We start from the raw sequence: 13,742 nt of genomic DNA on the forward strand, positions 1-13,742 counted from the left end.
TTTTTTTTTTTTTTTTTTTTTTTTTTTTTTTTTTTTTTTTTTTTTAATATTTGTATTTGTTGTAGTTATCATCCATCCCTTCCCTTCCTTTCAGTGGGCAGGGAAACCAGTGGGACTAATTGCAGAGTAAGGTACTCTTCAGCAAGAGTAAGAGTGGAATTAATGTCTGGTTAGGAATAGAAGAATTACCATACTGGGTAAGACCAGAGGTCCATCTAGTCCAATGTCCTGCCTCGGATAGTGGCCAGTACCAGCTGCTTCAGAGGAACATAGCAGGATCCCCATAATGGATGATAATTATGGAATAACCTGCACATGAGTTTTGTTTTGTTCTCCTTTCTGTCAGTGGTTGGCTTATGCCCTAAGTGTGTCTGTCTGTCTGTCTCTCTCTCTCTCTCTCTCTCTCTCTCTCTCTCTCTCTCTCTCTCTAATTAAAATATATATACCTTGATATAATGCGACCCGATATAACTCTAATTCGGATATAACGCGGTAAAGCAGTGCTCCAGGGGGGAGGGGCTGCGCACTCCAGTGGATCAAAGCAAGTTCAATATAACGCGGTTTCACCTATAATGCAGTAAGATTTTTTTTTTTGGCTCCTGAGGACAGCGTTCTATCGAGGTAGAGGTGTGTGTATATATAAATAAAAACATGACCACGGAGGGTCTTAGCTATAAAAATGTCTAATCCTTTTCTGAATCCTGCTGAACCCTTTACCACAGTGATTTTGTGTGTCTGTGTGTTCCACAGGTTAATTATGCACTGAATGTAAAAACTCTCTTTTAAAGGGTTTAATTTTTTTTTTTTTTTGCCTTTTGATTTCATTATGTCCCCCTTGTTCTTGTGTTACGAGAGAGGATAAATAGTAGCACCTGGCTGATTTGCTTTGTACCATTCATTGTTTAATATATCTTTGACATGTCTCCCCTTAATCATCTTAATCTCTCTGCTTCTCATCATTTTCATTGCCCATCTCTGGATCTCTTCTGTTTCTACCAGCATGTTTGAGATAAGGTGACAAGAACTGATCACTGTGTTCTAGGAGAGGGTGCAGCATTGATTTTATAGAATGGCATTATGATATTTTGACTTTCCAATCCTCCCTGCCCTCACCCCCACCTCTATAAAGGGTCATGCAAACGTAATGTGCTATAAAAATAATGAACAATAGTAACAATACAAACTTTCATAGCCTTGTTTGCTTTTGAATCCAGATCTGTTATGGGATTTGACTGTTGTGACTGCCTCACTTATTTTCACATGATGCTGTGTATGTATTTCAGTCACTGGCCTCGTTCTCCTGTAAAGGGCAGTTAGTGTGTGGTGTGGGGGGGGGCGGTTTGTTTGGTTTTTTTGTGATAGCTTCTCCCTTCAGTTGTGCGTGTGTAAATCTCATTAACAGTAATGGAAGTAACACAAGCACATTGAGACCAGACTATACTCCTTAGTCAGTAATGCCTTGGCTGCTGCCCTGGCTGGGAAAGGCTTTTATTTGTGCTAATCTTTCTGTTCCTCTAGACCTTGCTTTCCTCTTTACGTTGTTTTACAGTGACAGCAGCTTTCTGAAAGATTGCTTTTTTCCCTCTTTCTGTAGCAGAGATTTCTTTTCCCCCTCGCCCTTTGAAATACCTGTTTACTTTTGGACTTTCCTCTCTTTGTCACATACTATTTTAAAACTGACTTCCTTTTTTTCGTCTACCCATTTGTTTTGTTACAAAATGCCATGGATAGTATATGGTTCAATATCTCTTTGGGCCGTTAAATTTTGTAATAACATACAGGGTCTTGGATTATTTTACATATATTATTCTTTAGGGCATGGCCTAATGGTCTGAGCATAGGTCTGGAAGTTACAAACTTGTACATTCTAATCCTGGCTCTGACAGTGGCTCCCTTTGTGTCCTTAATCTCTGCCTCGGTTTCCCCATCTGTAAAATGAAACTTGCTTAACTCTCAGTGTAATTACTGTTTGTGAAGAACTGTAAAGCTGAACATTGATGGGTAGACAGTACTCTGTTTCTAGCAATAGTCTTCTATATGATGAGCCAGATTGTGCCCTCTGAATTGAGTGGAGAAGGGATCCTCAGCACACAAATGTCCCCTCTCCTTCACAGAAAGGTGGATCAGTGCCTTCTGTGGCACTGCTCCCACCTCCTTTCCAGTACCCCGTATAGAAATCTGGCTGGGGAGAGGGAGGTGGCAACCCGACATTGGGTGGGGTAGAGGATGCACATCAGCCCATCGTGAACTCACAGAGACTAGACAGGAAACGTAATGCAGCTCAAAGCTGTATTTCCTTTCCCAGGGAGTCTCCTCCACAGTGGGTGTCTCCCTTGAAGAGTAGTCCTGGAAGCATCCATGGCCAGAGGAAGACCCTAGTGATGCAACTCTGGGGGAGCCAGGCTGCTACTGAGCTGGCATGGACCTGGCCTCCCACTGATCTATGGGGCTTAGGGATGGATCTGCAGCCTTCCAAAAGCAGGGAAGCCCACTGATAGAAGGACCAGGGCAAAGCTCTGAGTGATGCTCATGGAGTTTTTCTGACCTGTAGCTCTTTCACGGGGGTTTCCTACAGGAAGGGGTGATCTGGGCCACTGTATATAACATCTAGTAGTTTATAGATAATGTGAGAAATATATAGATCCTTCCTTCATATACAGTATGCAGGTTTTCATTGTCAACAAGGAGCATTGCTGTTCTAATTTAGCAGGTTGCTTCTTTTCTTGGTATTTGCTGAACGGATTATTAAATGCAGCCACAAAATCTTGTCTCAAGTTCTGTAGTTTGTACCTATTTACATCAAGGCAGATCTGTGCACAGCACTGTTCTAAACCTGCATCAACATATAATGTACAGTAGTTCATGTAGATAGTGACTGTTAACCATTTTTTTTCCAGCTACAAGAAATTGGATACATAGCCTTCCTGAGTCCATGTTTCTAACGCCTACATTGAAAGTACTATCATTAATATTTGCTTCTGTACACTCATGTGGTTTTATTTATTTATTCACTTGTTTCTAATACAGAATTCTGCCTGCTAGATGAGCAAGAAGGAGGTTTTGAAAGAGAAAACGCAGAAGGCTCATCTTATCCATATTCTTTACCGTTTAGAGACTCTTCCTTTCTATATCAGCCAGACGCTGTGGATAGTGACAGGCACTCTGGAGATGGAAACATCATTCCCAGCGGTGCTTCCTTAAGTGTACTGAAAAAAGGTATTACCAGAAACTATTTATTTAATTACACTACAGAGTCTTAAGCAAGATAACAGAAGGAGGTATTCTTCCAAAATAGTACATAGAAATTAAGCTGTCCTGTTTTAATAGCCACTAGCAATAACTCCGTGGTGATCACTTTAAAAAAAACAGGAAGATATGGTACTTCTGGAATGAATATATATCTCCTAGGAACATATTGTTACCCTTTGTCATAAATATAGCCTTATACAATTTTTGTTTTGCATCAGTTTTGTTATATCCCTGCTAAACTGCACAAGATTAATAATTTATGTTGGCACTGAAAAATGTTCATTGAGAATATTTGACACATGATGTGAAAACATTCTCTTAGTAAAGCTTCTCGGGGAAGGTTATTTGACATCTCCAGAAATACAAAGTTGCTGTTTTTTCTTCCTGAACCTCTCTGAGTTCTGAGAAAGCTGGAAAAAATCAGAGTTGAACACTAGGACTAAACTCAGATGTGAGCTAAATGGCAGTGTGAATTACATGTTGGTAAATTGATTTAAGTGGCTAGGGAGTAGAAGGGTATGGTTGTACCAAGAAAAACAACAAACAGGAAGGAGTAAGAAGGTGTAAAATAAAGGAGGCCCCATCCCCTTTTATATTACCTCCTGTCAGTTCCTCCTGTAGTCCTGCCTTTACACCCACTTCCACATTCCAAGGTGTGATTTACCAGTTATGTCACCTCTGAATTTGGCCCGGAGTTCACAGTTTAGTCAGTAAATTAATTGACCAAAATAGCCATTTTATTGTACTAGAATAAATCCTATTCTTCTCTAGTGTAGACTTGCTTAAGAGAAATAAATTTATCTCTTTGTAGGGATAAAATTTTTTTGTGAAGGACTCTGTGTTGCACTGTTCTTTCTTAATACCCTCTGTGCCTGTCTTAGTTAAAGGATTGTCATTCGGTTTCTTTTTGATTAACCTACCCTATTCATTGAAATGCTTTCCAAAACTTTTATATTGGAATAATTTGGGGCAGGTGTTTGACCCATCCCACTTTTCCTCCCATCATGCTGTTCTAGTATTTGTATAATTATTTGGTTGAACCATATGTAGAGATACTACCTATAGTAAAATTGTTTTTCAATATCTTATAATTATTGATGTGAAATAGGCATCTTTAAAGATCATTTGTTTGTTGACAAGTGTTACATGTAGTGGTATGGCTTTAAAAGTAACATCAGGCATCCTCAGGGATAAAAAAAACCCAAGCCCTAAAGTTCTGTTGACTGGAACTCACAGCTGGAATGCTGATGATTTGCTACTCATAAAACATCTTGGCTTAATGCCATGTTTGCATTGCAGGAAAAGGAATCTAATAAACTGTAGTTGAGTTTCTAAACTACATACTATAATAGATTAAATATTATGTAAAACATAGAGATCCTCTTGAAACTAATTAAACATATGGTTTTTTTGGTCAAAGGAGAAAGAGGTGTAAATCATGTAAAGCCTGTGATGAAATATATGAGGACAGTAAGAAATAGTGTTACTGTCTGAGATTTTAATTTGAAGTATGAACAATACCATCAGCCTTAGTTATTCATGATGTTTTACCATAACATGAAGCAGTTCAGGAATAAAATATTCTGGTTGAGAAGTAAGACTACTTGGTTCTAAAAACGAACATCCTATTGGGAATCATGAACAGCTTTCATGTGAAAAACAGTATAAAATATTGAAATCTTAAAACTGAATATTGATTCCTAATAACAGTATTTATTTTTCTCTCAGTTTGCAATGACACTTCATTAATTTGCAAAGGTCATTAGGACAAATTTGGTTACAGGTGTGTTTTTACTAACATTTCATTATGAATTCTAGAGATTAGTGGTTAATTACAGAATTTTAGTTGCATATACTGGCATTTGTAAGAGTCATGAGTTTTTAACATTGTGTTTCTTTCTTGGAAAGATCTGTTGCTGTTAAAGATGCAGTTCCAACCCTTTGTGAAGCTTCCAGAAGACAAGCAAGGAGCTTTAAATAAAATATTTTATGAGCTCTTGCATCATGAAGAAATGGTGACTGCACTGGAGGAGGTGGTAAGAGGATGGAACTTTTTTTTTTCCTTCTAAAAATAACATTAAAAATAGAGCTAACACGTCCCTCTATTCAAACACTTCTTTTATAAGTATTAACAAGTTTTTTGTTGATTTCAGTGGGAGGAAGATCAGGGTTTGTTTCTCTGTCTAGTTTAAAATGTGAGAACCTAATAATGTTGTATCTTTCCCTCTTTCCAGTTAGATAGTATTTGCACAGGAGAGGAGCCGGATTTCATGGACCTGAAGGAGTTGAAACCTCCACAGCAGCAAAACATAACCGACTTCTTGCAGCTGGTCGGGTACAGTTTACAGAATGAGCTGTTGTTGCAGAAAGACCAACTTCATTATAAGGGACTCTTCTCAGCTGCTCACATCCTGATCAGTGCAGTGGCAGGTACAATGGAGATAGTTGCAGCTTTCCCACTTAGAAACTCCTCTTTTGTGTACAGCAGGAATTTTTATTTTGTAGGTAAATTGTAACAGCTGGGTAGCGTCAGTACATGTATTGATTTCGGTTTCAGTTTTATGGGGCTAGGGTGGATAGAGAAGAAAGCACTTTATGATTCAGGCTAAGAATTAAATTCAAACCCCCTTCACTGCATATTTTACAAGTAAAATGTAACATTCCCTGGAAATCATTTGATTTGAGTTTTCATTGAAGCCAAACCTTTTCACTCAGTTTTGTAAATGAATTACTGTTCTCATTATGCAATCAGAATCCTTCATATCTAGTGTCTCAGGGTTGCATTGAAGGTGCTGGCTTCCTTGTATTTGCTGAATGTGTGGCTTATGTTAAAGTACATACCATATTTAGCAAAAATACTTTAACATGTAGATCTGTAATTAGAGGGTTATTTTGCTGCCACAGAAAAAGGAAATTAAACATAAATGTAAATGAATGCCACCCTCACAATAAAATTGGCACTATAGTATTAATTAAGTCACCTGCAAATCTAACTTTTTCTCATAAAAATCTTCATTCCATTAAGGCAGGTGTTGAGAGGCAGTGAAGTGTGGTATTGGGTAAATATGTAGCACTGTACAGTGGAAGGTCAGTTTCCATGCAACTGTACATGACACCAGTTTATGGATGATAAGAGACATTTTGAAAGCGTGATCCAGTTACAGAGATTCAAAAGAAATTGAACAAAACAGACCCACTGATGATACTTGTCAGACTCTATTAAAAGTAATGTACAGTTAATGAAATGTAACCTGGCTCTGGACATATCTAGATCTGACATTCATGTATACCTGAAGCAGTATCAGTAACCAGAAAGCTGCTTTGTAGCTGTTTTCCATTGGGAATTATAATGATATGGATTGTACAGTCTGTGTCTCATATTAATGTTGGGGCAGGGACCCTGTCTTTCTTTAGGCCCAAATCCTCTGTCCAGCACCCAGACCTAATACCATGTCTGGCACTAGGATAGGCAGGAGACAAGGAGAGAAATTTTCCTACCCAGGTTGGAAAGCTGCCTTTAGCACCCAAAGGCTTACATGGCCCTCCTGGCTCCACCCCTCTGCCAACCTACTTGCACTGCCCAGTATGCTGCTGCTCAGGGAGTTCACGCAGAACAGGAGTTTGCAACACATGGAGAATGTACACAGTGCAGCTCCTAGCATCCATTTCCCCCCACATAGTCTCAAAGGTTGTAAGGCCAGAAGGGACCGTCATGATCATCTAGTCTGACCCCCTGCACAGTCCAGGCCATAGAACCTTGCCCACCCACTCCTGTAATAGACCCCTAATCTCTGGCTGAGTTACTGAAGTCCTCAAATCATGAGTTCAAGACTTCAAGTTACAGAGAACCCATTTGCACTAGTTTAGATCTGCAAGTGACCTGTGACCCATGCTGCAGAGGAAGGTGGAAAACCCCCCCAGAGTCTCTGCCAATCAGACCTGGGAGAAAATTCCTTCCCGACCTCAAATATGGCGATGAGTTAGACCCTGCGCATGTGGGCAAGACCCACCAGCCAGATAGCTGGGAAAGAATTTTCTGTAGTAACTCAGAGCCCTCCCCATCTAGTGTCCCATCACTAGCCCTTGGAGATATTTGCTGCTAGCAGTCACAGATCAGCTACATGCCATTGTAGGCAATGTCCTCAGACCATCCCTTCTATAAATTTATCAAGCTCAGTCTTGAAGCCAGTTAGGTTTTTTGCCCTCACTGCTCCCCTTGGAAGGCTGCTTCTGCTGCTTCGAGAGCCTGTACATGCACAAGGAAGGGGCTAGATTTGCCTCTTATGGATATGCAGCACAGAGCATGCTGACAGGGCTCAATAAAACACATGATAATTGCCTTCAGTGGTGGGTTTGTGTTGGTCTCCAGAGCACTTTATGCTAATCAGGACAGCACTCAAGAGAAGCAGTGGGTCTTGTCACTACCCAGCAATGGAATTTCGTAACTCTGTGTGTAGGCTTAGCTTGTTCATATACATTCCTACAGTCTCTTTTTTAGCAACCAGCCTGCTTCAGAGATCTAACTCTTCTCCTTTTTTATATCTCCTTCCTCAGAATTGTCTGACTACACACTGGCTCTGCTGCGTGCTTGCTGTGATATACAAATAATCCCTGCCTTGTGTTGTTTGGTAAGTAATCCAAAAGGGAGTGGACTAGCTTAGTGTTCAGAGGTCAGTCCTGGTGACTGAGAAGTTTGTAGGCTCTGGCTGATTGTATCTGTCATTAAATAAAGGAGAGGTCAGAATATGCTACAAATTAAATCAGTAGGCATTGATTAAGCCGAGTCACCATCTGGTCCAGTGTGTTAAAATGACAAACAATGCAGCTAGCTTAAACCAAAACTGGATTTCTTCCTTCTGACACCTTGTGGCATGTAGAAAACTACATCAAATGTGAAGCAAGAGAAAATAGGAACTTTGGTTTGAGTGTCAAAGGTTACGATTTTATTTTACTAAACGTCTAATTAGACTACTTCATAAACCAAAAACCTCCAGTGGGCATCGGAGGCAGGTGAAGTAGGAATTGCATTGTGCAAACAGTAATATGTAGGCAGTGGTAAGTTTGAAGGGGAGGGATAGCTCAGTGGCTTGAGCATTGGCCTGCTAAACCCAGGGTTGTGAGTTCACTCCTTGAGAGCGCCATTTAGGGATCTGGGGCAAAAATCTGTCTGGGGATTGGTCCTGCTTTGAGCAGGGGGTTGGACTAGATGACCTCCTGAGGTCCCTTTCAACCCTAACCCTGATAGTCTATGATTCTAAGTGCAGTAGCTCTGAGCCTGCCTGTTACAATACGTTAAGTGAGAGGTTGTGAGGAGATGGGTGGGAGATCTCAGTTGCTCTGGGTTCAGTGACAAAACCTTGATAGGGAGCTATAGGCAGGCTTGTGAAGAACAAGGATCAGAGTGGAAAGTCAGTTGTGGGAAGAGGAGCTGAACTTGCCGTTTGGAAGCAGAATGACAGGAACTCTTTCACTGTGGGCAGGTGTTGGGGAGGGATCAGAGGCCTGCAGAGGAAGGATCGGTAGGTTGTAGGCTAGGCTGGAGTGCTCTTGGCCGTGCACCACTCTGTCCCACTACACAACCGTGCATGTAGAAAGCCTGAGCTTCAGAACTTCTTTGGAAGTCCTCTGGCCAGCTGAAACTGTCTCAACGCCCTCTCGATTGCTGGTCCATGGGTTTACGTCAATAGTGGCCAGAAAAGATGATGTGGGTCTCATCCTTTCTACCTATCGGAGCAATGGCATTCTCTGTAGGGCACCGGGGGAAATAGTAGCCCCCCACAGTGAGGATCTGAGCAAGAGGCTTCACTCAATTGCTTTTGAGGAAAAGGATTGCAGTTAAAGCATAACTTCCCTTTAACACCAAGCCCCTACTTTAAGTGAGTGTTGGGGCAAAACGAGCGCCTCAACTGTCAGTGCCAGTCTGAGATCCCTTGGGCCTGATTTTTAGATTTGCCAAGCACCCAAAATTCCCAGGGAGGTCACCAGGAGCAGCAGGGTGTCAGCTCCTTTGAAAGCCAGGCTCACGTTGTCTCAAATTGAACACCAAAAATGGAGGCATCTAAAAATAGTGGACGCTTCTGAGAATGTGTCTGTGTGAGCTTAAGTCTCCATTCAGGCTGAGTGTATCACACTGGTTAATCTTTACTCTACCTAAATGTACCTTTTGGCAGCAAGACAATATATTTTCTTGTTTTTTCCAGAACCTGAGCCCCCTGAGTTTTACTGCAGAGAGCAAAGTTGTATGATGTCAGAAACTGTACTCTATGAAAATAGCTTTAACATCTCTTTCTGTCTATATAAATACAGCCTAATGTCGCTTCAGCTGATGGCACTTTGACACTGAGAGATCCTGCCCTGGCCCCTCTCACTGACACAGGAAGATTTCACATAGTGCAAAGGCTGTTCGCCCTATCAAACATTAACCTCGAAATGATGGAGTCTTCAGTGAAAGCTGTAACCATGAAAGAACCCAGCTTTTTCCCATTCATTCTTTATATTGCATTGTATGGATTTTATGCCTTAGGTGGGACCATCTGAGGAAAAAAGAAAAACCTAGAATAATAGCTGAAATACTGCACTAATAAATGCCAGATTTTCAGTGCTAAGAATCCTGCTAATTCACACTCGTATTCCTGGGAGACAACTGCAAATCACTGAATTTTGTAACCAAGTGGGTGAGTAAATGAACATGAAAAATACAAGGGCACTGCATCCCAGCATGTTCTTTGTTCATTTAGGGCCTGGTCCTGCAGAGCGCCCTCAAGTACTACTCAGCTCAGCACCTTGCAGAATCAGGCGTTTATTTTGTCAATAGTAGTTTAGATTGATTTATGGCAATACTCCACAGTATAGCAAATACTCCATGTCTCTCATTTACTTTCCTAAAACTAATCAAATTAGTGATTAGGCCTCACTACAGCATCTTTGCTGATCACTTTTTGTGCAAGTTAGCAAGTTTCAGCAGCATGCTATGCTTAAATTGCACCCTAAGCTCTCCCTTAAAAATGTAATGATTCCTTTTGATGTGTATGTGCTTCACCCTGGTACAGTCCAGACAAACACTTGTTCTACCCTTCTGACCTCTTCAGTGTGGTGGTTTTTTTTAATAAAAGTAAAGTGTTTATTCTCAGTGCATTACTTTGCTATCTGTCCTCTTCAATCCTAATTGGGTTTTTTTTCCTCATCGTGTGAATGGAGATAAAATGTCGCTGTGCTCTAAAAATACAGTGCAAATAATTGCAAATGTTGGTTTGGGAAGATTTCAGTTAAAAGACTGAGGATCATGTTCTTATACTGCACATAGTGGATCGTAAAGTGAACGAGGGCAGCATTGTGGAAGTGTGCCTAGGCAGGAAGAATGGTTCAGTAGTTAGGGTGCTAGCCTGGGATTAAGGAGATTGGGGTTCCATTCCCTGCTCCCTTTCTATGTGTCTTTGAGTATGTTATTTAGGGCCAGATTATCAAAGATATTTAGGTGACTAAAATTACAGATTGACACCAAGGGATTTACAAGCTAAGATTTAAATGGCCATTAGGTGCCTAAACTGCTTTGGAGCTTTTGGAAATCCCATGAGGTGCCTATCTGCATCTTTGGGCACCTAAATACCTTTAAAAATCTGGTCCCCAGGCTCTGTGCCTCCATTCCCCATCTGTAAAACAGAGAGAAAACACTGCCCTACCTCACAGGATGCTGAGAGGATACGTACATTAAGATTGTGAGCTGCTCAGCTTCTGTGGTGGCAAAGGCCACGTAATTACCTTATTACAGACACACAATCATTTACTGTAGTCATGTGTTTACGTGTAAGTGGAAAAAGTAGAGTGGCAGAAGTCCCTTTTTGTCTAATAATATTTAACCTACTTCGCTGCTTAACTGCCAGCCACTAACTCTTTGAAAGCATTTTCATTGTAAATTATCCACTGTTTGAATTAAACATTTGATGTGAAAACAGAAGCGTAATTTATAATCTCTCATTTTGTTCCCATTGTGTTGATACATTATGGACGTAGTAAGTCTCTTGAGCAGTTAGTCTGTGGCACTAGTTCCCATTTGACTAAAATCCTATCTCTTAAATAATTTGGGATAAACCTGCGTACAGTATTTTGTTCAGGGAGTGCTAGACTGATGGATTTTATGAGGGCCGAGTCCCTCTTCTTCCCCAGATGCCCCCTTCCCTAGGCCTCAGAGCCTGGAGTTCCAGTCTGAGCTGTGGATTCAACGCCCTGTCTACACAGCTACTTTTAGAGCACTAGTGCAAGCCTTGCTAACCCAAGTCTGTTGAGCCGGCTGGGAAGCTTGCTCCTGCTGGCTCCAAAATGCTGCCGTTTGTCTCACTGTTTCCTTGTGTAACCCACACACCTTCTGGGTGTGGCACTTGTAATACCGACAGACCTTGGTTGTCGGTGGGCGGGATCAAACCAGGGACCTCTGGAGCTTTGTGCATGAGCCTCTACCCCATGAGCTAAAATGCTGTGTAGGCATACCCAGAGTAGAATGGCCACAGATCTGCTCCAGAATGGAAGGAGCTTTCTGCCCCCATCTATTGGTGAACAGAGGGAAATCTGGCTAAAGAGAGAGACTTGCATAAACTTTCTACCCAGAATTCTTCCATTGACACTTCAGGAGCCACCATACTAGTACACAAACTCAGAATTGCTTGGGTAATGGAACTGAAAGGAGCAGGAAATCTTCTCTGGGAGCAAGGACCTTTTTCTGTTTAAGGGTCCTATATGCTACTGGTTATCTGCCACTGGGGTCCTGTGCCTTCGGGAGGACCCTTCAAAAGAAGACAAAACGGGATAGCAGCAAAGTTGAATGAACATGTGTGAGGCTCCTCCCATGGGGCCATAAATAAAGCTCAAGTCAATATATCTAGGGTAGGGGGTGGCATCTCAGGACAGGACCAGGCCCCATTTCCCAAGGGACTGGAGTCAGGCATGCCCACTTTTATCTCAGGACTTTGGACGGCTGCTTCCGGGAGCTGTGCAAAGTGAAGGCAGGCAGAGAGCCTGCCTTAGCCCCACTGTGCTGCAGACTGGACTTTTAATGGCCCAGTCAGCTGTGCTGCCTGGAGCCACCAGGGTCCCTTTCCAACTGGGAGTTCCGGTCAAAAACCAGACGCCTGGCAACCCTACCTACTTCCCTTCACCTGTCTCCAACTGCCCTCCCCTCCAATGTCCCTTCTGCACTGCTTTGACTCCCTCCTCCCAAGCTCCCCAGCAATGATCTTTAGATGTTCCCCACTACCAGTGGTGCCACTTGGGGCCTCAAGCAGGGGTGAAGGCCACACCATATAGTGCAGGGATTGGCAACCTTTGGCAACACGGCTCGCCAGGGTAAGCACCCTGGAGGGCCAGTTTGTTTACCTGCTGCGTGTGCAGGTTCGGCCGCTCATGGCTCCTACTGGCCCCGGTTCACCTTTCCAGGCCAATGAGGGTGGCGGGAAGCAGCGGTCAGCACATCCCTCAGCCCACGCCGCTTCCCGCCGCCCCCATTGGCCTGGAGCGGCGAACCACGGCCAGTGGGAGCTGTGCTCGGCCGAACCAGCGGACGCGGCAGGCAAACAAACTGGCCCACCAGAGTGCTTATCCTGGCGAGCCGTGTTGCCAAATATTGGCAATCCCTGATATAGTGCCTTGCTCCTGAAACTGTTGGATCAGCTCCATAAACTAGGGCCCCTACAACCTAGGAGCATGTGACAAATCAAGTGTGTGTGGGGGAGGGGGGGGCCTTAGGGCTGGAGTCAGCTGTGGGAGGCCTTACCACATATGATCCTGCACCACACACTTGATCCGCTTCTGTGCACCACCTTGCTCCCTCCTTACTAGCAGGCTGGACTGGGTGCTTTGCTATGGCTCAATGGCTGGGATTGAGCCATCCTGGCCCCATTCTGCCTTGGGCACTACTGGGAGAGGGTGGTGCAGTTTGGGCTCCTGGGTGGGGCCTGCACAGGAAAAAAGGCCTGGCAGAGGAAACACCATTCCCTGGGCACTGCCATCTCCTCCCCACAACCAGAACCCTCAGAGCCAGCTCCTCAGCAGCATCCCTTCCCCCCCAGCAACAGCTCCTCCTCAGCACCGCCTTCCCCCCCATGGCACGCTCCAGAGCCAGCACCTCCTGCCCCCATAGCACCCCCACCCCCTGAGCCAGTACCTCCTTCCCTCATGACACACCCCTCCCAAGCCAACGCCTACCTCCCCTATGGCACCCCCCTAAAGCCAACACCTCCCTGCCCCATGCCACACACACACCCCACCCCAGAGGCAGCACCTGCCCCCTCCACCCCCCAGAGCCAGCACTTCCATCCCCCATAGCACTGCTCCAGAGACAGCTATCCAGCAGCTCCATGGGCAGTGGGTTTGCTGCTGGCGCAGGGACGCTCGCTCCCCAGTCGACCCTGCCTCTCCTTGCCCTGCTGGAGCCTAGAGCCACACACATCCCATGGCTGCAAGCCCTGCCCTCCCCCTTCCCCCTCGAGCACGGGGCAGGCAGC

General features: G+C 43.7%; 1 protein-coding gene across 2 annotated transcripts in view; it reads left to right on the forward strand.

Annotated features, from left to right (window-relative positions):
- The window catches only part of GSDME (gasdermin E), a 32,104-nt gene extending 21,721 nt beyond the window's left edge, over positions 1–10,383 (forward strand). For both annotated transcript variants that reach the window (XM_029910998.1, XM_029910999.1), the window contains exons 6-10: positions 3,028–3,216; positions 5,158–5,285; positions 5,484–5,679; positions 7,804–7,877; positions 9,556–10,383. In XM_029910998.1, the coding sequence (XP_029766858.1) occupies positions 3,028–3,216; positions 5,158–5,285; positions 5,484–5,679; positions 7,804–7,877; positions 9,556–9,786 (818 nt within the window). In that variant the 3' untranslated portion in view covers positions 9,787–10,383. The remainder of the gene's footprint in view (positions 1–3,027; positions 3,217–5,157; positions 5,286–5,483; positions 5,680–7,803; positions 7,878–9,555) is intronic.
- Positions 10,384–13,742: the final 3,359 nt, after the last annotated feature.

The sequence above is a fragment of the Terrapene carolina genome, unplaced genomic scaffold (assembly GCF_002925995.2).
Source record: "Terrapene carolina triunguis isolate 2854851 unplaced genomic scaffold, T_m_triunguis-2.0 Scaffold84, whole genome shotgun sequence".
Taxonomy (NCBI): Eukaryota; Metazoa; Chordata; order Testudines; family Emydidae; genus Terrapene; species Terrapene triunguis.